This window comes from Anser brachyrhynchus (genome assembly GCF_964034855.1).
Source record: "Anser brachyrhynchus genome assembly, chromosome: 3".
Lineage (NCBI taxonomy): Eukaryota > Metazoa > Chordata > Aves > Anseriformes > Anatidae > Anser > Anser brachyrhynchus.
In genome coordinates, this window is record NC_137696.1 from 60,835,799 (window position 1) to 60,859,916 (window position 24,118).

Sequence of the window (24,118 nt, forward strand, 5' to 3'; positions counted from 1 at the left end):
AAAGAAGTCTGTAGGTGTATTTATCTTTCCCCCGTCATAGCCCAGATGCATTTATTTCTGTCCAGAAGCTCAGCTGAACACTGACATACACGTTCTTGCAAGATTGTGCTTAGTGTTACCTGTCAGTTTTGATAATGCTAGCCTTTTTTTTTTCCCTAGATGAGTTGTATATTTTCTTGTAGAAGCTGTTACTAGGAGCAGCTTGGGTTATTTATGTCCAGATTCAGTCTGAAAAATTGAAAGATAAAGATGGGATCTTCCTCAGCTGCTTGTGTTACCTGAGAGTTGCATAAAAGATAGTTGCTGCTCCATTTATTGAATGCTCACTATTCCGAGCAGAACTTACAGACCAAGTACAGCTGTGGGGGAAATAACCTGGATTCTGCTCGCATTTGAACAGGAATTGTAGTTGTTACCTGGATAGAAGTTTGTGCTACTTTTAGCTTGAGTATCTCTGCTGAAAGGCTACTTCGTATATTAGGAGCTGTACCTAGGCCCTAGAGATAAAAGGGCAAATTAGAACAGGAAACTAGGTAGAGCTTCATTTCTGAACCTCGAGCCCTGTAGGTATACCCTCCAGGGTTGGAAGTAGTCTTTTTTTTTTTTTTGATGCATATAAAAGAAAGAATGCAGTATGATGGGAGGTTACTATGTGAGTTTGCAAGGCTCTCTGTTTACAAGAAAAAAATGGCCCTTTTTGTTTGTAAATACAGCTAGTGCAGTCTGGAACAATCCAATTTAATTAGAAATATCTTTAAGGCATTTTGATGTTTGTTCCTCAGAGAGTGCCGTGCCTATATACTCCCTGTTAATTCTGAAATTCACACTAAGCATTTCACTCAGCTTGCGTAAGGAAACTCACCTGGTCAGCATCACTTTCAATTGCCTGTGCTCTACCACATGGTAGCATTTACAGTTCTCCACAAAGTGATCTCCAAGAGGTGCTCAGTGCTGTTATCTGTTTGATCCAGATCAGGAAACCCAGGCAAAAGGAGACTCAGGACTTGAGCCCAGTACTTCAGAACCCCCAGGCATGGTCCATCCACTGGGCCAAATGGCTGACACAGCACTGCTGTGTGCTGTGTTGGCACGAAGTATTTCAAACAGGGAAATTTTTCCCCTAACTGCTGTTTACAAATGTAAACGTTCTAGAGACAGGCTCGCCAAGGTCCGTTTATTTCTAAACCCTACATTCCATGCCTGAGCACTGTTCCCTTCAGGCACGCACAGTTTGGAAAACACGATTGTGAAAGAAATCATCTTGATGCTACATTTCTGATCAAGCCAAGACAGTAACTGGTTTTGCTTTTCAGGATTACAGGAAGATGCACCGAAGCCTGCTCCAGCTAGAAACCAAACGGTGACCAAACCCGAGCCTCTCCCCAGCATCACAAAATCACCATCGTTTCCAGGGGCGCAGGCAGGACCAGCGCTTGTGCCCCATCGCCCACCACCCAAAGTTCCAACCACAAAGAAGCCAGCACCTCTGCAAAGGACCGGAGTCAAGATGGAAAATGTGAGTTGCAGCAAAAGGCATCCAACCTTCCTTACACAGGGTGAAGATGGCAAAAGGGGCAGGCTGCTGAACAGTTTTTAGGAAGCCGTGTTATTTAAAGCATACCCAGTTCTTAGTCAACAGGCACTGAAATGGTTTCGTGTATTGCAGTCTTTAAGGGCATAACAAGATACCAGGCAGTCAGAAAGGAAAGGAGCCTGAGTTCCTTACTCAGCCTTTCTGTTTGTTGGTCTCTTCTCTTAGATTTTGTTACTTCTGTTTTGTCTAAACATTGTCAAAGTGTATGGAACTGAATGTAAAAATGGCTTGTCTCCAATGCTCTACTTCCCCTGTATCTCCAGATCACATCACATTCATTTCATAGATTCACCGAATGGTTTCGGGTGGAAGGCACCTTAAAGCCCACCCAGTTCCAACCCCCTGCCATGGGCAGGGACACCTCCCACCAGACCAGGCTGCCCAAAGCCCCATCCAGCCTGGCCTTGAGCACCTCCAGGGATGGGGCATCCACAGCTTCCCTGGGCAGCCTGTGCCAGGGCCTCACTGCCCTCACAGTGAAGCATTTCTTCCTTATATCTGATCTAAATCTAACCTTTTTTAGTTTAAAGCCATTACCCCAGGGCCTGTCGCTTCACTCCCTGACAGAGTCCCTCCCCAGCTTCCTGCAGGCCCCCCCTTTAGGTACTGGAAGGTCTCTGTAAGGTCTCCCTGGAGCCTTCTCTTCTCCAGGCTGAACAACCCCAGCTCTTTCAGCCTTTCTTCATAGGAGAGGTGCGCCAGCCCTCAGATCATCTTCGTGGCCCTCCTCTGGACTCATTCTAATACTTCCATGTCCTTCTTGTGCTGGGGGCCCCAGAGCTGAATGCAGCGCTCCAGGTGGGGTCTCACATGAGCAGAACCTGTTCCTAAGGAACGCCCTTTATTACTGATCTCCACCTGGACATTGAGACGTTGACCACAACTTTGAGTGCAAGCATCCAGCCAATTCCTTACCCACGGGGTGGTCCATCCGTCAAATCCATGTCTCCCCACTTTAGAGACAAGCATAGCATGTGGGACAGTGTCAAATGCTTTGCATGAGTCCAGGCAGATGATGTCAGTTGCTCTTCCTCTATCCACCAGTGCTGTAACCCCGTCATAGAAAGCCACCAGATTTGTCAGGCAAATTACTTCTAGGACAGTACACCAAGAAGGGCCCTCTCATTTGGGAGCCATCTCCCATGGTGCTTTTTCTCTTCCTGTGTTTCTACTCTGTTGATTATGAAGCATCGGAACCATCTTCACATCACACGTATCTAGGTGTTTTGGTTTTTTTTTTAGTAAAACTGGGAAGACTTTCTTGCTATACAACGACTTACTGTTTCAGTCAATCTCAACAGTTCTATTTTTTTCTTTTTATTTCTGCTATCTGAAGACTGTAGTTCAAATCAGAGACAGAATTGCTTAGAAATGTGATTTCTTCAATACCAGCACTCTTTGGCTGAGTATTAAATTAAAGAACTGAGCCTAACTGCCTTACTAACAGGCAGAGCAGAGGCATACATCTTCAGGATGAATCCTGAACAGAGAGAGGCAGCTGATGTGCAGGATTTAAGACTCATCCCTTCTTTATCAGTGTTTACTTTTAATCACATCATAAGTGTGCTGATCGGTATTGTGGCAGCTTCTTGATCCATATACAGTTCTGTGTCCTGTTCAGAGACATCCAACTTCTCTCACATGCCTTATAATGGGATTCAACATTTCACTGTGGATTCTACTCAACAGTTGAAGTTCTTAAAAATACTCACCCGTAGGCGTGGGTTTTTAATCTGTCAGGTCTCTACAATGGCTGTATTTCTTCACCTCCTAGGGCTGCTGAAATGATTATTTAATGGAGAAAGCCATTTAAGTACAAGAGAGGCACAAATGTAACCTTTCAGAGTCCTCCTTTGAAAGAACCTCAGCAAGCTCTGTTCCAAGTTGTTAGGAATCCTGCCCTACCTTCCTTTGCCAAGGCATTCACCCCTTCTCTGTAATGGAGTTTGTGCCATCTCCACTGAGCAAAAACACAAAAGAAGAAAAAACAGACACCAGTATGTGCTTTTTCCTTAATCATTCAATAACAACGAATGGTCTAGTTGTTTCCTGTTTATTTTGCACCCGCTCCCAGGGCACTCCTGTAAAGTGCTGTCTTGGTGTTATATGAAATCTCTTGCAGGAATTTATCTATTTCAGTTTGACTCTGATATCAGTACATTCCTCCATCCGAGTGAGTTCAGATGTGAGTCCTGTACATGAACGCCTCTATCCAACCTGCCTCAACCGTTCAAACAGCCACACACTCAAAAGCATGCGTTAATACAGACAGAAATGACAGGGGATGTGCCCGTCGTGAAATACTTACTAAAAAGCCTGTGCATTATCTTTAGCACTATGGGACAGCAATAAAGAATTAAAATGTTTGCATTCAGTCACAGTGAGTACACTGAGAAATCTGAAGCAACCCCTGCCCTCTTGGTCTGATGTGGGCTCCAGTTTCATATTTTTAAATAGCGGATATATTCTAAATTGCACTTGAAGAGTTTACTTTTAGTTTCAGTTGCTAGCATCAGTGAGACACGACAGGGCCATTAATGCATTTCTTGGGTTAGCTTAGACTAATTGTCCTTCAACCTTATGTATCAGAACACACCCACAGACATGAGCTAATGGCCCCCCCCATTAATTTAGCCCTCCCTATGCATTCTTGCTTAAATAATACTAGTCAGCAGGGAGATGTAACAAATAAATAACTCCTCAGAACTGCGTCAACTTGACCTAGAGCTAAATCCTAACATGAAAGAGAGATGGTCAGAAAGAGCTATTTTTCATACAGGGAGTGAACAGGCTGTAGGATCCTTGTCCTCACATAGCACCCTGTAAATGAACACTGGCCCAAGGCACGCTGGCTGAGGCAGAACTAAGCAGGTACAGTTTCAAACTGTGCTGTCAAGCCTCCTCTTTGTACTGCTTTTTTCTTCCAGAACTGTCAGCTTTTCTCAGTAATGCCATAAATAAAACTTGTGCTAAAAGTGACTCACAGCTTAAGGTACCATTTTTGTTCCCAAACTTCTTGTTCCTTTTCCCCCCCCTCAGGCCATGTCTACAGATGAGCAATTTGACCAACAGGCAGCACAGAATCCTTTTGGCTCAACAGAGCCCTGGCTAGAAGCCGCGGCTATTCTTAGTCCGACCAAGATTACTCCAGTCCCAAAGCCCAGAACAGCACAACCTGGGAAGCCTCAGGAGAGCAGTGAGAAGCAGCTCCCTTCACCAAGCACAGCTGAGGCCAGTGCGCTGCCTCCCCAGAGCACATCCTTTGTCCCGAAGGTGCCACCACGAAGAAAGAAGTCGGCTCCTGCAGCTCTTCACCTGCAAGTTCTGCAGAGCAGTGACAGCCCGCTTCTTAGAGGGTTAATGTTCAACTCCAACAACAACAATCCTGGGTTCTGCGCCCAGCCTCAGGACTCCAATGTCCTTCACGCTGCTCCCACGCAGTCTGCCCTCTTAGCCCCTACGTTCTCTGCCAGCCCAGAAAACAGTACAAGGAAACAGTTGGCACCAAATACAGAACGGATCGCGAACCTTCAGGGTCCTGCTCCTCTACCAGAAGGGCAGCGTCCCCAGCTCTCAGATACCAGCTCCCTTGCAAAGAACACCAGTCTTTTGGACCTGGATTCTTCCTGCCATCTTTCCCTACAGGCAGCATCAACTACTTCTTCAGCACATACTCCAGAAAACTTAAAAGTCCCCAGCTCAAAAGATTTCAGTCACTGGGTTACGTTCAGTGATGACGAAGACAATGGTGCGCTGTCAGAAGGGTTCGACAAACTGCTTGTCTTAGAGCAAAACAAAAACGCCTTGGCGAACACAAATAATAATTTAGAATTGTAAAATTTGTCCCCTTAATGTAATCCCCATAATTATGATGCAAAATAAAAACCTTTTGCACAAAGCTCTATATTTAAGGAAATACCATCTGTCCGTGCTACATTTCATTGCCATGTTTAAAGACAAAGATGCTGCCCCTGGAGGGACGTGTACAGAGCAACCTAACACTATCTACAGTCTGTTTGAGAAGTTCTTTATTCTAAGTTATTTCTTTTTATTAATCCATCTTAAGATGTTTTATTTCAGTTACAAGTCATATTTTAGAACATGTAATGATATATGGAAAAAAGATATTAAGAAAAACATTTTTCTGTAAAATATATATTAACCTATTTCTGTCACCTAAAATAAAGCACCCTTATCTTGACTAGTTAGACCGCTATAGTTATTCTGGAACAAACTTCCCTAGGGGGAATACACACCAGCATAACTTACAGCAGGAGCACTGCTAGTGTTCTGCTAGGAAGTTTCCACTGGGGAAAGGCTTAGGCGTTGTCTTCCTGGAGATAACTGCAGTCTTGACGACCCCTAGTACTTACCCTGTTACCTCAGTCCTGTGTTGAAAACAGAAGGTGTGTACTATGAGAATGGAAGCAGAACTACAAGCAGTGTTGCCCAGACATCAGCCATGCAGTCTGTTTATTCCGTACCTGGGAAGAATCTGCCACGTGCTTCCTGTTAACCTCAGCAGCTTTTTTAAGCCACGCTGCAGAGGGCCAAGTCGACCCGAGGAGCTGTGACTGTGAGTGGGGCAAACTAGAAGTGGAGCTAGAAACAGGCAACTGCATCTATGACTACAGACAAATTTCAGAAGCACGTATAAACAGATCTGTTGCTCGGGTGCACCGTGCATCAGTAGAGGGAGTGTCCCTAGGAGGCAGGTAAAACGCAGTGTAAGACTGCATAATCTGTTCTATGCAGGTTCTTGCAAACAAAAGGCATTTGTTTAAAAGTTTAAAAGGTGATCGTGTTCCATGATTCAGAATATGACACCCTAGCAGGGGAAGCATCACCCCTGGTACCACTGGAGAACCTCCAGGCAAGTACTCCTGTGCGTACTGCTGCCGTGCTTCCTCCTTGCATTTTTCCACCTGAGCCTATGGGGACAGTGTTCCAGGTGAGTCTGTCTATCGGTCACTTACCACGGTGCGCTCATGAAGTGTGGCTGCTCAGCTCAAAGCAGGCTTGATCTTCATAATGAAGCATCAGTCACCCCTCTCAGAAGCCCAAGATTTCGGTGAGGATACCCATGGTGCTAAAACGTCTGTCATCTGCCGTAGCTGTGCAGGCTCTTACCTCACCTGTGCAGTAAAACTGTTTTGGAGAGGTGCCATTTGTTTGAAGCAAGCAGTTAAATATGATTGCAACATCTTGTGGTAATTTGTTAATTTAATAATAAAAGCTCTTGATGCCTCTCTTAAGGAGAATGTTTTAAAGCAGTAGGTAAGGCTAAAAAAAATTCCTCTCTCGTTTTCAGGTTCTCTGCAGAAAAGCTGTATTAAAAGAAAGTTCAGAGCTTTTTTTTTTCCCCTACAGGAAAATTATTTGACTTGTTCTCAGTTGCTTGGAAACTGGGATTCAGGCACTTCCCTACTATTAATACCTCGCTATCTCACGGCCGTGACCAAATTTTGAACACACGGCATCCTGTAAGGGAGGATGCTGCCTTTGTCTGAGCACCTGCCGTCCTCTGCTCTCTCGTTCCCCAGCACCCAACACCAATAAAACCCAGAGCTAAGCTCCTTACAGAGGTGCCAGTTCAGCACAGCAGCCAGCTGGTGAACCACGAAGCAGCAGGATAGTCAACTCCCTACAATGTGGCACAGCCCCTTACCCTCGTCATCCTCCCCTTAAAAATGCAGTGATTATTTATGGGCAAAGTTCAGTATAAAACACTAAGAGCAATAAAAAAGAAAGAGTACCTTATATGACCATGGCCAACATCTTCTGCTAAGATAATTAGCAGCTCTAGGACAGCTAATTTACATGGTAATGAAAGTGTTAGCAGGAAAGCCAATTAAAGTGGATTTACACAAGTCAAATAAAATCTACTTTATTACTCTCCTTGACTAAGAAAAATATCTGGCCTTTACCATTTCCCCTTATGTCTGTGTATGTGGCAAGCTGCCCGTTAAAGTACAAATCCCTACTTTACACCACCAGTGACAGCACACGCTGTTCAATCACAGCAAACCAAGGGAAAGTAACGGTCCAGCTGAAAAGGACGGAGCAAAGAATGAAGAATCCGCTCCCGCACTGCATTACCCTTCACACCGTGCCCAACACGTCAGCCAGGAGCTTTTCAGAGGCAGGTACTTGTGACCTGGACAAGTGAAGCAGGGCCAGGCTTGCTCTGCATTTGGGGAACCATCGCAGAAGACTCAGGCTGCAGGAGGGGGGGATTCTTTCCTCCTCGTTCTGGACTAAGCCCGGCCCCACCACAACGTGAACAAAGGCCGAGTGACCGACAGTGTAACTGTTCCATACCTGCTCCCCTTTTCTTCTGTTGAGATTTGTTTTCATCAGCTTCCTGCTCACATCACGCTACGGAAGTGCCATTTCCACCAGGCTAGTGATTTCTGGGAAATCAACTCCTTTTCTGTAGGCAGTACAGCAGCGCTGATTTTTATAAAAGATACGGAGAACAAAAAACCTCCACAACAATCAGTGCAGTCACACACGGAGAAGCTTGGGAAGTAAAAGTGGGAGCTTTAGTCAAATTTCGTTGGTTCTCAATCTCATTATTAATGTTACTTGTGAGAGTCTCAGTAGCTATCATACCCAATGGACTGCAATCACTGTATAATTGTAACCAGCAGAGCTGGTTACAGTTTAAGCTTAAAATTTAATATTAAGCTTAAAATTTAATACAGTTAAAGCTTAAAATTTAAGCTTTTTATACTGTTGGTCAGTGTTGACTATTTAGATGTATCCTTTGCAGCAAGAGCGGTGTCTTATTTTGGAACAGTAGAGCAGTAAGATAAGGTGGGTAAGAAACCTTCCTTCAGCATGTATGCTTTTAATGCAAAACATCTCTCTCAACTTTCCTTCAGGGAAAAAACAACAACTGTATTTTGCCAGCTGCAAATAGTCAGCCAGCTCCTTATAGTCTGATGAGCTTTTTAGGTAGGGGCTCACCAAAACGAAAAAAGAGAACCAAAACCAAAATATTTTTTTTAGAATATCAACTGATAAAACTATTTTTTCCTTTTTTTTTTTTGTACAAAATTGACATTTTCACCAATGAAAAATTCTCCTTTCCTAGCTAGCTACACTGCCTAGCACCACAAAGCGCAAATCACAGTGAAAGCCTGTTTAAACAGCAATTAAAACTTGATCACTGTTGCTACTAGAAATATCAGTACAGGTACACAACAGTGCCGGACAACCCCACGCAGGAGGACTGACAAATTCCTCTCAGCGTTCCCTTCCTGCCTTACCATTTGTGTCCCACAGCGCAGACAACTCCCACCTCCTCAGACAACTCCCACATACCTCCTAGCCACATCTGCAGCGGGGTTCCCAGCTGGGTGGGATTAAGGACAACGTTGGAGTTGCAAGAATTTGCACAGAGGTACTATATTCTGAATTAACGCGACACCAGAGAAGCACAAGAGCTTTACGTGTCTAACGGGAAGCGAACAAGAACGCTGCAGCAGACCTGTATGGCTCTAGAGCCAGTGGCTGTACACAGTTCAGGAGGCACTTCTGCAAAACCTAAAAGCACAACTGCAAACCTGTTCAGTCTGGCAGAACACCAGTGACGAACTGTACCCCTCAATGCTCTTCCTTTAGACGAAGGGAAAACATTACCTTGCTGCAGCACGAGACAATCACTGAGAAATAATGCAGGTCTTCAATAAACGTGAACACAAAGCAGAGCGTTCTTTTCACAGATCGTTCACCTTTAATACATTTTGTGGCTTATCTAATACATTTTTAAAAACACGTTTAATTACCATATGCAGAAAAAACATCCTGAAAGTTAGTTTTAAAAGTTACACGTATATACACACACAATAACAAAAAGGAGAAAGTTGTCTCACAAGTTCCAGTTACAGTAACAAAACACAGATGCATTACTGAACAAGATTAATGTTATGTCATTGATTTGAGTCCCCTGAAGCCAAAGAACTCTATTAAAATCAATACAAGACTTGTCACACTGAACACAGTTATTAGAAGTCCTGTCTATTGACAATGAATTCCACATACCTTTTACTTTGTGAATACAAAGTGTGCTGATATATTTACACTCTGAAGTTTAAACCACGGTGTAAACAGGATAAACCTCTTTAGAAATTAGGAAAGATTCTGGTACATTTGCTATTTGAAATACTGCCATCTGGCGTGCTTTCCTGTATCTTGCTTAGGGGGAAAAATGCTCTTTTTGCTAGTGCAGTCCTGCACGTTCTCTGTACTGCTGCGAGCTGTGAATTTTACCACGCAGCTCCAGCAGGTCAAGGCTCAACTTCTAAAGATGTATTTTGTTATGTAGTGTCCTCCTGGACTAGAGTGCTCTGAAGTGAGAAGAGCTGAGGGGGCCTCAGAACCTGGCAGGACTGCAATGGCCACTGACCCCTGCACCAAGCCCACACAGAACTGCAAGGAGCATCGCATCTCTGGCAGTTCTTATAGCCGTAATTGCAAGGCCAGTAATATCAGATCCATCTCACATAAGCGATGCTAAGAGGTGTCTTCAGCCTGTCATCAATACAGGCCTTATTTAACAACTCGTCAGCCAGGGGAGCATAGCCTAACCACAGCCTATGCTTGTCTTCAGAGAGAGTTGGGGGTGGAAGGGAAGGAAGGAAGGAGACCACAGTTAGACTAGTTTCTCTTAACTATGTTGCAAACTGTCTGTGCCTTTAAAAAAGTGGCTGAGCAGTGCCACGTTTTCATCTAAAAATAATTATTTCTCATCAGTACTGTTAAGGTATCCTTAACATAAAGTCAAACAAGACACCACTTCTGTCTTTCGCTGTATCTACACCAGTAAATACACCTGGGCCTCCAGAAACCAAATGTTTGGGATCCTCTGCATTTTCACCAAGGCAAATTACAAAAACGCCTGTACTTGGGCCACTAACTGAAACGCTACCTTCACTCACTTGGATAAATGTCCTCAGGCTTCTGTCACACACTACTGAACATGGACAGTAAACCAAAGCTTGAAGACAGCCACATGCTTCTTCCCCCTTTTTACTCAACAAATAACCATCTCAGTTGTTTCTGATTCTCAACGTAAGACTTTAGTCCCAAATGTATACTGACTTTAATGAGACTACCTACCTTCAGAGCAACCTTTCCTGGCTAAAAGGAGATGCACAGCCACCCTCTAGAGTCTACTTGCTACTCCAAAGGGATATCTGTACACTGAGTAAAACTTATTTTCCACTGACTCCCCATCCCTTCTCTGCCAGATTGCTGGAGAATTTGCACACTTTCTGTCAACAGATCACAGTTACTCTAAGCCAACATTCACTTTATTTTTGCCAAGTTTATGGGACTATCTTTCAGTTTGTATTTGTTTTGAAAATATTTTAGAAGTAAGTTAGAGAGGTCTCTAAATTGGAGATGTACTAAAAATTGTTTTAGCAGCAGATACTATTGACATAGCATCTCTGTGGTTCTGCGGATCTTCTAACAAATGTTAGGAGAACTTACTGTGTTACACCAAATAGTGGAAATAAGTAGACAAGGATGGCAAAAACCTCAGTCTCCGAGGTCTGTGGCTAAAACGTCCTGAATGAACTTCAGCGTGCGCTGGTACAGGAAAGCATTCTTATTCTTTGGCTTACAAACATTAAGATGATTTACATCCACTGGAATAAGGTCTCCAATACCTAACCCTGCGAGAGAGAAAAGAGATGAAGAAAAAACTACCAAAGTTTGCAAGATCACCTAGACTGAAAAGCACGTGTTGTGCTAGCACTTTATCTCTCAAAAGTAATTTCTCCTGCCTTCTGTTTAACTGGCTTTGCTCGGTTATTTTTTAACGTGCTAAAAGCATCAATACATGCTGTCAATAACCTGATAGGCTATATACGTTGCTGCAAAACCCACGTTGTTTGTAAACCATTAGGTCCAGAGTTCTTCTATCTTTATCAGGAACTCACAGATGTACATTTCTCCATAGAGACAACTTTGAAGAATCAAAACTTTATTTAGCAGCACCCGGCCACTGGTTAAGTCCTAACTGTACTTTAAGCACTGACATGAACACGGACAGGGTTTAACCCAGGGTACCCACATTCTGAAAAAGTCTATATCAATGTTGTTTTATACATCACTACTAATTGCCCATATTCCTTATGAAGTATTTTGATGTGGGGATTAAAAAGACAACTAGGGAGAAGCTGAAATATGCCACAGATCACTACACACAGTTCCAAGGAGATTAAAAGCTTGCCTTGCTGGGCTGTAGAATACAAGCATTCCGTTTTCAGTGACGGATCTTGGGGCACACCGTTGCATTCACTCTTTCCTGACAGCTATCACCACTAGTTTACATTTCACTTAGGTTGCTCTAACTGCCACGTTCCAGTTTATTATCTATTCATTCCATTTCCTGTGAAATCCTTCATTTTGCTTGGAACTTTGTATTTTTAGCCACACAAAATTACACTGGAGCAAGATCAAGGTTTGCTTTCACGTGCACACACACGTATGTAAGAAACACTGAGTGTACTGCTTGTCAGCCTGATTTTTGAAAAAAAAAAAAAAAGTGAGCAGGGTATCACTGAACCATCATGAACCCTACAAACACTTTGGGGAGAGCTCACATGCTGCAGTGTATCATCAGTAGGAGAAATATACTACAAAATTATTAAACACGCAGTGCTTATTTGTGCACTCTGTTATCCAGCCCTCTTTTTTTTTTTTCCCTTACTAAAGGCAAAATGGTGGAGGGAACTTTTCAGAAAGCAAACTCTATATTAAACCATGTTAATTAACCACCTTAAATATGGAAGATAAAGGCTTCTTAACAATGCAAAACAGGTTAGTGACTTTTTATTTCTATAAGCAGTTTACTAATTTTCACTGTTATTTTTTAAAAGGAGAAAATAGCTGGAATTTTTGGGAGCTTCTGAAACACTATTCAGCCTACCTACGCAAGGATAAACAACAGTTACTCGTTATTACAAAGGAAAGGACTACACCAATGTAACACTAGACCTGCTTCTTTCAATAAGCAAGCTTTACTGGCACTTGGAAAAATCAAACAATTGGTATTGTAAGACACAAACATAGCTTCCCTCTGATCTCAGCAGGGAGAATGTAGTTTAAATTCAGCCAAAAGTTTAAACAAACAAACAAAAAAAACACAACAAAATGTAACACGTGTATTTTTCTAGGTCTTTCTACCATAGAATCCTTCCTCCTAATCAATGCTTACATGAATATATACAAAGGTAAAGTAAAGTTGACTTACTTGCTGATTCTAGCGGTACAACATGCAGTTTTATCATGCTGCCTATGTGCGTGGGTAAGGTTTCGGCAAAACTCAGCACTGGAAATTCCTTATCTTTGGCGAAAGACAGGAAGTCATCATTCAGCTCTTTAAGGGCAGGAGAATCTGAGAAAGAGTAACATAATTTTTGCAGTGGTATCTTGAACAGAAGATTAGAACTTTTGTCTGCAAGACTCCATTCCCAACAAGATATTTTGGAAAAACTAAAGACTCCAGTAAAAAGAATCTTTTTTTTCTTTTTTCTTTTTTTTTTTTTTAAATAATTCATTTTTCCAGAAATCGTTTGCAACACATTGTTTACTTCTGCATTGCATGGAATTTATTTAGAAGATAGGATTCTGAAGTCCAGCACGTTACCTTGCTAAATGAACTAAACTACTTTTCTATAAACTTGCTCTGACTCCTTTTTTTTTCCCCCCACATCTGCCATCAAATAAAAAAGTTACTCTTGTCAATTCAACACAAACATAAGAAGGGTGTTTGTTGTTTTTAATCCAGCTTTTTCTGACAGCACGATAAAAAAATTAATAAACATCGTGAACAGATTAGCACAGATCCCTGCTGTTAAATGGAAGCAAAGTGAACATACCCTTGCTGAGTTCTTTAACCTCCACAGAAGGAAAGAGAAGATATCTGGCATTTATAGAATATTCAGCCAGCTGGGAACCATGGTGAGGTACACTATAAAATATGATTCCTCTTGTGTTGTTTACAATTTTATCCATTTCTGGATTCTTGGAAGCATCCACCAGCATCTTTTTGACTAGAAGACCTGGCAACAGAAACTGAATTAATGCAGGAATTTAAACCACCGTGAAAATAATGATCATGTTATATTATCCATGAAGCAACTAAAGCATATTCTTGCCTCAGTTGATTAGTCCTTGGTTTGTCAAATCTGTAAGATTAAGTCAGAAACAATGACAGAGACATTAAAATGAAATGTCAACGAATGACGCAAATCCATTTCTACAAACTTTTATGATTCGCTTTAAGCCTGCTAATGACATTTAATGTATGACAGATCATGGAGAAAATTTTGCCTCTAAATTGCCACTTATGTGGATTTCAACTCATTGATTTTGTGTTTTTAAATCAGCACAGTACAAACAAACAGGAGACAAATCCATTCAGTGTGTGTTATTGAATATAATGCAACAAGAAAAGTAGAAATCTATTCTGCATTTTTAGATCTTCGTAATTTTTTTTACCTAAACTAGGTTTCAGGTAAAAAAACTTGGTTTTAAACCTAGTTTTACCTAAACTATTCCAAATAATTGCTTTTCAGACTGAATTTGGTTACCAGCTTATTCTGAAATGTAACAGCAGATAAATACATTATATCAGACAGGCAACATGCTTACCACCCATGCTGTGTGACACCCATACTAGGGGTCTATCTCCAATCCCAGCAGCTCTGAGCTTCTCAAGAAGCTCATTGCTCCTGTAAGCAATCGACTTCCTGTAAAGAATAAACAAACACAGGCACAATGAAGCATAAGTTGAATAGCAACGTTAAGCAGAATAAATTTTCAGTGCTGCAGGTTCATGAAAGTGAATTCAGTAGATAAAACATTAATCACTTAATTATTGTTACTACATTGAAAACTAAAATTGTCAAAAACTTTTGCAAGGTCAGCTTCACAAGGATGATAGGAATTTAAATACATTCAGTTTCTTGGTCTTGCTTGAAAGCGTTATTTTAATTTCACTCATTTCCTTTAGCTTTAGTTCTGCAAATCTCTTTTAAAAATTTTAAATGAAAGTAGCTACACATTTTTACAAAATTATGTTTTAATTTTACAAAAGCATCATCAATGCATAATAAACTTTACCCCCTGAAACAAGAATATGCCTAATAATCTGACAAAATCGTACTTTGCTAAACAATGCTCAAATTGTGGAGCAAAGTTATTCAGGAAATTAATAACTAATTGCATGATCAACCAATACATTAAAAAAAATGAAAGATGATGTCTGTAATACTTTTCCAAATAATTATCTTTAAATTCTTTGTACTAGAACAGGATAAAACCATAATGATCTCCACTTTATAACCGAATAGACTGAGCTCTGGAAAGGATAAGTAAGCTACGCGTTAAAGGTTGAAAATGAATCTGTGATAGAACCACAACAACCCAATCCCCAACCTAAGCTTGAAAGGGTGACATCATTACTCCTTGCATAGTGTAACAATAATCAGACACAGAAAAAAGACGCTTTGATAATGGAAACATCAGGATATGGGGGCAACCACTGTGCAAAGCCTAATTCACTTCATCTCCTTTGGTTCTCAGCATTCTCACTTGAAATAGCTCTAAGATAACACATACGAAAAGGATACTCGGTTGTGTTTTTTCAGCTAAGCAATAGGCTTTAGGATAGCTGAGGGACTTAAAAACCTCACTTTTGAAACTCTAAATGAGCCTATACACTTACAGCAATTACAAGGTTGTGAGTCTACTGCTACATTTTTGCTGCTGCAAGTTAAAATATCTTCACTACCTTTCATTTTTATGAACCATGTCAAACTATAAGATAAATACTGTATGTGTGGGTGACTGTATGCAGCAGGTAATGTAATTTTCCATTTCGTAATGAAAAAGACTTCATCTTAAAACAAATACATACACATATATTTCTTTTTCAAATTTTTTTCCATTATACATACTCCGGATGGACATAGGAAAAAAGTTCTCTTGCGGAGGTACCCATCTACGTGTTTGTTACTGTCGCTGTTCTGCCTAATTTCAAATAGAGATATTAACAGCCACATCTTCCTTATTTTTTCCCTGCTTATATCTTTACTTCCATTCAATAATTGCATCATTTTGTTGTGTATCATTAGGGAGGAGGGAATTAACAAGTGCCAAGCTCTCAAGCTCTTATACGCATGGCGCTTTTTTTTCTCCCCTACACAAAACATAATTAATTTTCAGATTCTTAACTTGTCAGCAATCACACACATCCTTTTATGGAAGTACCCGAGCTGAATCTAGTTACACACTTATGTATCCGCGTAACAGATTGAAGGACTCAGATTAGGACTTGATTCAAAGATCACTGAAGTCAATTACTGAGTCTAAAATCCATTCAGACCAAATCCTCTTTACAGGCTCAAAGTATTTTTATTTTTTAGAAGTAACATGTTTGGAGGTAGTGTCCTCCTCTGATCTATCTGGTTTGTGGTCAGTAAAACACAATTCTTCTGAGAGGGCAGTGGTTTTATTACACTATTTGACCAAATCTCAGTGTGAGTTTGAGATTTAATGAATTATTTCTTAATGTGTGTCTAAACCTTAATTTCTTACAAAAATTCCGAGTTCAATAATGTCTAAAACACTCTTATTTAAGACTAAATCTTAAAACAGTTGCTGCGTTTCATCTGTCAAAGACTTATTGGAATCTCTTTCCAGGAATTAACATCTCTTGAATAGAATAATATGCTTTGTTTTACCATGAGTATAAGGTCATAGTACAGCAAACGTTTTTGCTGTGCTTATGAAGGAAGGTTGGGTCATTTTTAAGTTTAAGAAATACTCCCCTTAACATGCAAAACTGATGTTGTATCTACGTCTAATAGAATGGTTTAGTGTCTGCTCTAAACATGAAGCAGAACAGGCTGTCAGAAATTAGGAAGTTGCCACAAGTTAAGTCATGAGGTTAAAAAGTTCACATAAACCATGACTGTACCCTAGGTTTTTCTAAGTTTGATTTTCAAAGGCAACAGGAAAAGTTAATTTCACTGTTTCACCCTAGGTGATCCAAAGAATTAGCTTTACAGGTCTCCCTCCTGCTTCCCCTTCAAACTGCAAACATTTCATTTGTTACCTGTGAGGCTCAACAGGACATTTTGCTTTCCAGTCACTCAAACGTGTGTCATATTCCACAGATATGATTCTAAGGGTGGGACAGTCTGAAGCCAGCCATGTCTAAATTAAAGAAAAAACACCACCAAAAGGAGCTTATAATTGAAGTACTTAAACCCTTGCAAGCACTTTCTAAGCAACGGAGCAAAGCTGTTATTATGAGGATAGTATCAAGCAAGATTTCTGCTCTTCATTAAAACCCCAACACATCTTACACCTAGACTATTATTCTTTTATTGCATTCTGGCAAACTCTAGCCAGCTCCTTAGCCAAAAGCAGGTAGAAGCTGGAGATGGATTAACTTGTGCATTCCTGGCTCCATCTTCTGGGTGACACAAGAATTACTAACACTACCAAAGAATGATTAGTTCAAGTTTTAAAGAGGTACTTTGGTGGTTATACCAATATGAATTGTTTGAAGCAGTAATGACTTATTTACCAATAATATTTATGTAGCAATCTGCAAAAATTGAAATACTCAGACACTGACATAAGAAAACATAGTTAACTTGTTTAAAGATGTAATTTTATGTATCTTTCTAAGCAGTAACATTCCATCAAAAAGAATGAGAGTATGAGGTAGGTGGACATTGCCTCCTGTTTCACCAGCAGAAGAATGATGTTGAGAGCACTAACTTGAGCAGGAATTTTCCGTTGCAAGAACCTGCTCAAGATTTCAGCTTGCTAACAAAAATACATGAGGAACTCAAGAACTGCTACTTGTGTAACAGATTAAAAGTCATTTGATTCAAAATAGACAACTGCCTGACAGCGTAATTCTAGATCATCTGGATCATTTCTCCTCAAAGAGAAAACACCAACTGTATGTGAAAACGTGTCTTTTTTTTTTCTTTTACCTTTGGCCAGCACTGGCTGTATTCCTCTTCTACTTCTGAAGACTTTTTATCCAAAGGCTGGTCAATGTCTTGCTGTCGCCAGGTTTTAAATGCTGCTCCCAAAAGACCGTGAACAAAAAGGATATCTGCTCTGATGGGCTGACTGATATAGAAAGGAATTTTTAAAGAGATGCATGGTACATATTCTTTTAGCAAATTAAATTTACACAGAACATTTAACCCAGGGGATACCAAAATGTTATTTCTAACACTATACGTGATTACCTGTCTTATGGACAACACGTCATGACATTTCATGATATTCCAAAGAGGATACTCAGATCAAGACAACAGGGATCCACACAGAAGAGAGATCTAGAAAGAGGTATGGAAAGTACCAACCTCTTATTCCATATATTTCTATAATGAAAAATGCCATTCTCTGCATCAACTATTGATGCAGCTTAGCAGTTCCTGCTTTGTCATCAAATTAGACTTTCCCTGACTCCCCTGTCTTCAGTGACTAGCACCAATGACCCACGGCATAATAGTTACTAAGCGACATACCATGTTGGAGACTGCTTCAGTCCCAGATAAACAATCACTACTAAAAGAAGCTGATAAACAATCACTACTAAAAGGTGAGGAGACTTCTTTTACTGCAGCTTACACCAACATGCAGCTGCCAACAGAACAATTATAAGGCACTGTGCCCCAAGACAGCCAGTGCAAAGGTTAAACGTATGCAAAGCAATAATTCATTTCACGGTTTGTGTCTGGATTTTTCCAAGCAATACAATAATACTCTTTTCACAGCTACGGGCTGCTCTAAAGCACTTCCATCGTTCTCTTATTTGAGGATCTAAATAAAAGTCACCTCAACCTATCAAAGAGCCAGAGGAACAGGTGACAGGAGTACAGCTGCATTCTGACTCAACTCTTCTGCAGTTTTAACTGAATGTTATAGCAAGTAACTCCAAGTACAGCATGTACAATTTCTTCTGCTTTACCTGCTACGATATTGTGGATGTAAGATGTAAACACCATCTGGATACTTCTCTTGTACCGTGTCCCTGTCTAGATTAGCCAAAGCTCTGGATGCATGAGAAGACTGAATGACATGTGGGGATTTCATTACTTCAGCAAGCACAGAAACCCAACCTACATTGAAAAAATAAAGCGGCAGGTTAACTAATTAGAAACATCAGCCAGACAAGAGAATTCAGAAACATCATCCTTCAAAGTAATAATTGTGCAAATAGAACATAAAAATGGTAATATCAAAACAAATTATTTCAACCCACTTCTCTTTACTGCAGGAAAGCCAGTGCTAGGTAAGTGAAAATGCTAAAATTAAAAATCCAGAGTGGTGAGAAGGCAACGTATTTTACTACTGTTCAGCTTATGATCTGAAGCAGAACCCCTTCTCAGAAGGAAAATCGAGTGTATCAGCAGGTCAGCACGGTAGTCAAAGAGAAAGAACAGATCTCAACTCTCTTTTTGCAGGTAAGATGCAAGAAAGACAGTGAAAAGAAACGTCCTCAAAGAGAAAATGAAACTTGAATCACAGGAAAGAAAGAAAACAACCCACCAGAATAATGGCAGGTGGAAAAACTGATGCTTGCTGTTAACAGCCATTTCTAATTTTAAATACTAGAGTGTGTAAAATTTGTTTAAGGAATTAAAATGCCCCCACTATTCTAACAATAACATACCATTTATATTTGACAAACGTAAGAGAATAAATGACGGAAACCTTTGAATACATTCCTCAAAGTTTTAAGTCATAGCTAACTCAAGAAAAAACAGACACTTTATAGTATCTCACCTAGTGACACTTACAGTTTCTTAGATATGGATGAGGATGTTCATAGACTGCTGAGAAATGCAAAGGAGTATCTTTTACACACACACACAAATACGACATTTAAAAGCTTTAAGAGAAAACTGAGTCAGATTGATTGCATGGATCTGTGATGAATGAGGGAAAAAACATTAAAACCTAGGCAGACAAAAACCAACAGAGTATTCAGAGCACACACACAAACAAAAAGGGAAAAGGGTGAAATCTGACATAAAATTTTTTCATGAAGAAAAATGTCTTAAATTAAAAATAAGCTCGCTCCTAGAGTGGATTGAAGAATAATTTAAGTGCTGCCAAGAATCTCGTGGAAAACATCCTCAGCAGGGGATAGCTGGGTAGGGGCTAGGCTGCAAACTGGAACAGCTGTGAGAACACGATGCATGAGCAGCACAAACAGCAGGACGTGAAGGAGCCCAGGGGCACCAGAAGTTACACAGGCTCATCTCTGTCCCTACCACAGTGAAGGTTCTGGCTTCTTACACTCCAGCTACCTCACGGAGAGACAGCAACACAGCTCCTGGTAGTCACTAGGTTCCTCTGCTCTTTCTGCCTCTGCTTTCCTCCCCACCATGGTGCAGTCTCAGCACCACACCAGGCCCTACCCTGCTCATGCTGCTGGCAAGATGTTCTGCGATGCCCTGGCCAGAGTGAGACCTTCTGCAGAAACCATCCAACTAGGGAGAGGAAAGGAGCAGAAAATATGCTGAAATGTTTGAAAATTGCTTTTTTACAGCAAACCATGAGTAAACATACTCAAAAAGTAAGATTAAGAATGTTCATCAGAATATACCTGAGAAAAAGTCCAAGATACAGTTTTGAACCTGAAACATTTTAAAGAAGATTTACTTGTCTGCTACCTAATTTTTTGCTTGACTCTTCTCACTTCCCCCCAAACACCAAAACTTGAACCTCCCAGAGTATAAAAGTGAAGAAGTAGAAGTAAACTTAAAATTAATATAAAAATAAGTAAATATCTGGCAGAATAGATTAAAAAGTTGTATTGCAAGGTTTTATTTCCTTATATTAATCCTGACAATTCTTGTTATCCTGATAACCCTAGAAAGAGCGGTATATATATCACAATTACGTTACAGTCAAGTTCATAAATAAAACCTGGAAAGACTTTGAAGAAACATTTTCAAATGGAGGCTGTTTTGAAAAAGAAGAAAAATTAAATAATGACCACTGGTCCAAAATAATGCATGGTATGTTGCTACTAGTATAACCAGTAAGTTGCTAATTCCAGATAGTTCATTGTGGAATTAGGGAAAGAATGAATTGACGTGAGTTTTGTTTAAATCCAAGTACCTTTGAGAACTGTCCTTTTTTAAATAAGAATTATTAATTTAAATTACATTTCTAAGCAGAATATATATTAGTCAATGTGCAAGAATCATACAACGATCACTTTTCTTCCTCCTCTTGTGCAAACAGCTTTTGCAAAGGAAAAAAGCCGTAGAGGTCCACAGAATCACAGAATGGTTTGGGTTGGAGGACACCTTAAAGCCCACCCAGTTCCAACCCCCTGCCATGGGCAGGGACACCTCCCACCACACCTTGAACACCTCCAGGGATGGGGCATCCATAACCTCTCACACAAGTTGTTCCAGTGCCTCACTGTCCTCACAGTGAAGAATTTCTTCACGATGTCTAGTCTAAATCTACCCTCTTTTAGTTTAAAATGGTTACCTCTTGTCTTTTCACTGCACACCCTGGTAGAGTCCCTCCCCATCTTTCTTGTAGGCCCTCTTCATATATTAGCAAGCCACAATAAGGTCTTTCCAGAGCCTTCTCCTCTTTAGGCTAAGTAACCCCAACTCTCTCGGCCTTTCTCCACAGAAGTGCTCCAGCCCTCTGATCATCCTCACAGTCCTTCTCTGGACCCACTCCAACAGGTCTGTGACTCTCCTGTGCTGGGGGCCCACAGGCAGATGCAGCACTCCAGGTGGGGCCTCATGAGGGCCGAGCAGACTGGGAGAATCACCTCTTGTGACCTGCTGGCAACTCTTCTTTTGAGGCAGCCCACAACCCAGCTGGCTTTTTGGGCTGCATGCGCCCACTGCTGCTTCACATCAAGCTTTTCATCATCCACCAGTACTCGCTAGTCCTTCTCCACAGGGCAGAGGTTCTTTCTTCCTATGCATCATCTAGCAACAAATGGCAAGTCTTATCGGTTCAGCAGCAGCAGCATCCAGCTGCTCATCTCTGGAGTCCAGTTCACAGCCTAAAATTCTGTTTATACTAACAGCTTTGTCCCAGAGACCTCCTTACTCTTCTGTTATGATCTCTTCCTCTATAAATATGGTTTCATGAGTCACCGTAGTAACGTAAGAATGGTCCTACAGCTCAGACCAAAGGCCTTTGCAGTCCCAGCTGTCCTTCTCTAAAAGACAGCAGTAATGGCAGTTGTGGAAAGATAAAAGAATAGAACAATAAAAGGACAAGTATATAGTGCTGATTTTCCACTACTCCTCCTCAGCTTTCTGCAGGCAGCTTGGGATTTTCTGAGACACAGACAGCATCCGTGCATACAAGCTTTATGGATTTTTCTTTCCATTCATTTTTCTAATAAATTTTTCAAAGCTTTGCAAGTCTTCAGCAACCACAATGTTTTGTATCAAGTTTTAGTTTAGTTATGTGCTATATGGAAAAAATGCATATTTTATTTGTTTTACCTCTTGTTAACTTAATGTACAAGAACCTTTGGTCCTGCACTACAAGAAACAGCAGATTATCATTCCCTCTCTGCCTTCTCTACCCCAGTGAGGACTTTACAAATCTTTACCATGTTCTCCTTCATTTTTTTTCCAGGCAAAGTGTCTTAGTCATTTGTTCTTTATACCACAGACATTGCAAATTTTCAGTCATCTTCATCATCTTTCACTGTACCTCTGCTACTTCTCCTTTTTGCAAAAATGCACACTGGTTAAGAGGTAGATACCAGCTTGTATGCACACAAAAAGCAGAATATCGATATTTCCCATTTTTCTTTTTATTTCTTTCCTAATAAAACATTGGGAATTATTTGTTTGGTGCAGAACAAGAAGGAAGAATTTCACTCTGATCTCTAGGGTCCAATAAAATAAAGGGCCTAATAAAATAATAAAAGGGGCCTCAGAGCAAAGCTTACCAGAAGTTACTTGCCTAACACAAAACAAGGGAGATTGGGAAGCCACGTTTTACTTTATTCCAAAATGTGTGGACTACAAGCTGGTCCTTCATGAGACTAAAACACGGTTTAATTAAAATGTAGTATCTATAAGGTAGATGATCTGTGAGAGCAGGAGATTCAAAAGACTTTTGCCAGTAATCTGAACCAAACATCAAAAACGTCCAAATTTTCACCATTCATTAAAGACCTCTGCAGCACTGACGTATATTGGCTAGACAGCATACAGAAGTTTTTAAATCAACAGTCTAAACTATCTGTATGTTTTGTGTAAAAATGAACAAACAAATAAGAAAAAGACACACACAGAAAACATATATAAAAGACACACTATTACCACAGTCCTTTGCATTTCACAATAGTACTGAATCCACTGAAAATTTAATATAGAGACCTAACGCTCAGGCTGCTTGCACTTGCTTTCTTTCCTTTTACCTGCACGTACTATGGATGAATGAAGGCGTTCATCCAAAGCCATATTTCCAATAATGCGAATTATGTTCCTCTGTATTTTTGCAGAATCTTTACGTAGCTGGTATATCCTCTGTAGCAGCTGAAGGCCTCCCTGAGCTTCAATTTTATCACAGTGAGAAGAAACCTGGCATCATACAGCAAATACAACAATAAATAGATGCTCTAAAAAAGGTTCTTTGTGATGCTTTTAATACAGAAAATAGGGAGCTTTTAGGAGCTGATGTCATACACACTCCTTATTACATAAAAATTCTTATTAATCTAGCATTTATTATGTCATAGTCAAAAAGGGAGTAAATATTTTAATATGTTAAATTACAAGCATGATTTCTACAGATTGACAACCTGAAAGATGCTGAGCATCATCACTCTACTCTCCTCCACATCTGTGGGAGACGAGATCACTAACCACTTGGCATGATGAAATTTCAAGTAGTTCAAGAGTCTGAGCAGAACAATCGTCTGCATTTGTTAAAGCACTAAGTCAACAGGACTTACAGATGTATGCAGGCATATTACAGGGGAACTTTTACAGGCAAATTAGAAATAATAACAGAACTTACAGATAACTTACACACATGATTCATATCAGTCTCAGTTGTCTGAAAGCTCTTACAAATAGATGAGGGGTGGGAGACAAGAAAATAACTCCTTCCCAGTACATGGGAGCCTTAGAAAGGAGTGTTTATAAATGTAGATTTTCAGTTATAGAAATATTACCTTAGAATGTTGCACTAAAGCTTGCAAGCAGAAGAGTTCTACTGTCTCTGAAGGAATTTTACTCAGTGTCTCACAATATGGAAGTCCATTTCCCCCAAAACACCATAAGCCTCCCTGAAATGAGAATCAGTGAAAATGATAACACATTCCAAATGGTTACATAAAATAAGCATTTCTAAAGTAAAATGTTAAGTGTGTAATGATCTATAGAAATTGCTACAGAGTGCTCAGCATATACGCATTTTTTAAATGTACAAATTATACAGCAGCATACCATAAAAATG

At 40.4% G+C, this 24,118-nt stretch overlaps 2 protein-coding genes across 13 annotated transcripts in view; one reads left to right on the forward strand and one right to left on the reverse strand.

Annotated features, from left to right (window-relative positions):
- Window positions 1–5,492, forward strand: part of SYNJ2 (synaptojanin 2) — a 63,969-nt gene extending 58,477 nt beyond the window's left edge. For 2 of the 3 annotated variants that reach the window (XM_080587025.1, XM_080587024.1), the window contains exons 25-26: window positions 1,312–1,516; window positions 4,634–5,492. In XM_080587025.1, coding sequence (XP_080443151.1) covers window positions 1,312–1,516; window positions 4,634–5,431 — 1,003 coding nt within the window. In that variant the 3' untranslated portion in view covers window positions 5,432–5,492. The remainder of the gene's footprint in view (window positions 1–1,311; window positions 1,517–4,633) is intronic. The other variant, XM_080587023.1, reaches the window with a different exon arrangement.
- The window catches only part of SERAC1 (serine active site containing 1), a 39,828-nt gene that overhangs the window by 4,962 nt on the left and 10,748 nt on the right, over window positions 1–24,118 (reverse strand). For 5 of the 10 annotated variants that reach the window (XM_080587027.1, XM_080587029.1, XM_080587030.1 and 2 more), the window contains 9 exons: window positions 23,835–23,948; window positions 23,076–23,238; window positions 18,618–18,768; window positions 17,629–17,770; window positions 16,734–16,834; window positions 14,267–14,364; window positions 13,492–13,674; window positions 12,864–13,007; window positions 9,313–11,280 (listed from right to left, as the gene is read on the reverse strand). In XM_080587027.1, the coding sequence (XP_080443153.1) occupies window positions 11,144–11,280; window positions 12,864–13,007; window positions 13,492–13,674; window positions 14,267–14,364; window positions 16,734–16,834; window positions 17,629–17,770; window positions 18,618–18,768; window positions 23,076–23,238; window positions 23,835–23,948 (1,233 nt within the window). In that variant the 3' untranslated portion in view covers window positions 9,313–11,143. Of the gene's footprint in view, window positions 1–6,570; window positions 8,117–9,312; window positions 11,281–12,863; window positions 13,008–13,491; window positions 13,675–14,266; window positions 14,365–16,733; window positions 16,835–17,628; window positions 17,771–18,617; window positions 18,769–23,075; window positions 23,239–23,834; window positions 23,949–24,118 lie in introns of those variants that run through there. The other 5 variants (XR_013949240.1, XR_013949241.1, XR_013949239.1 and 2 more) reach the window with 4 other exon arrangements.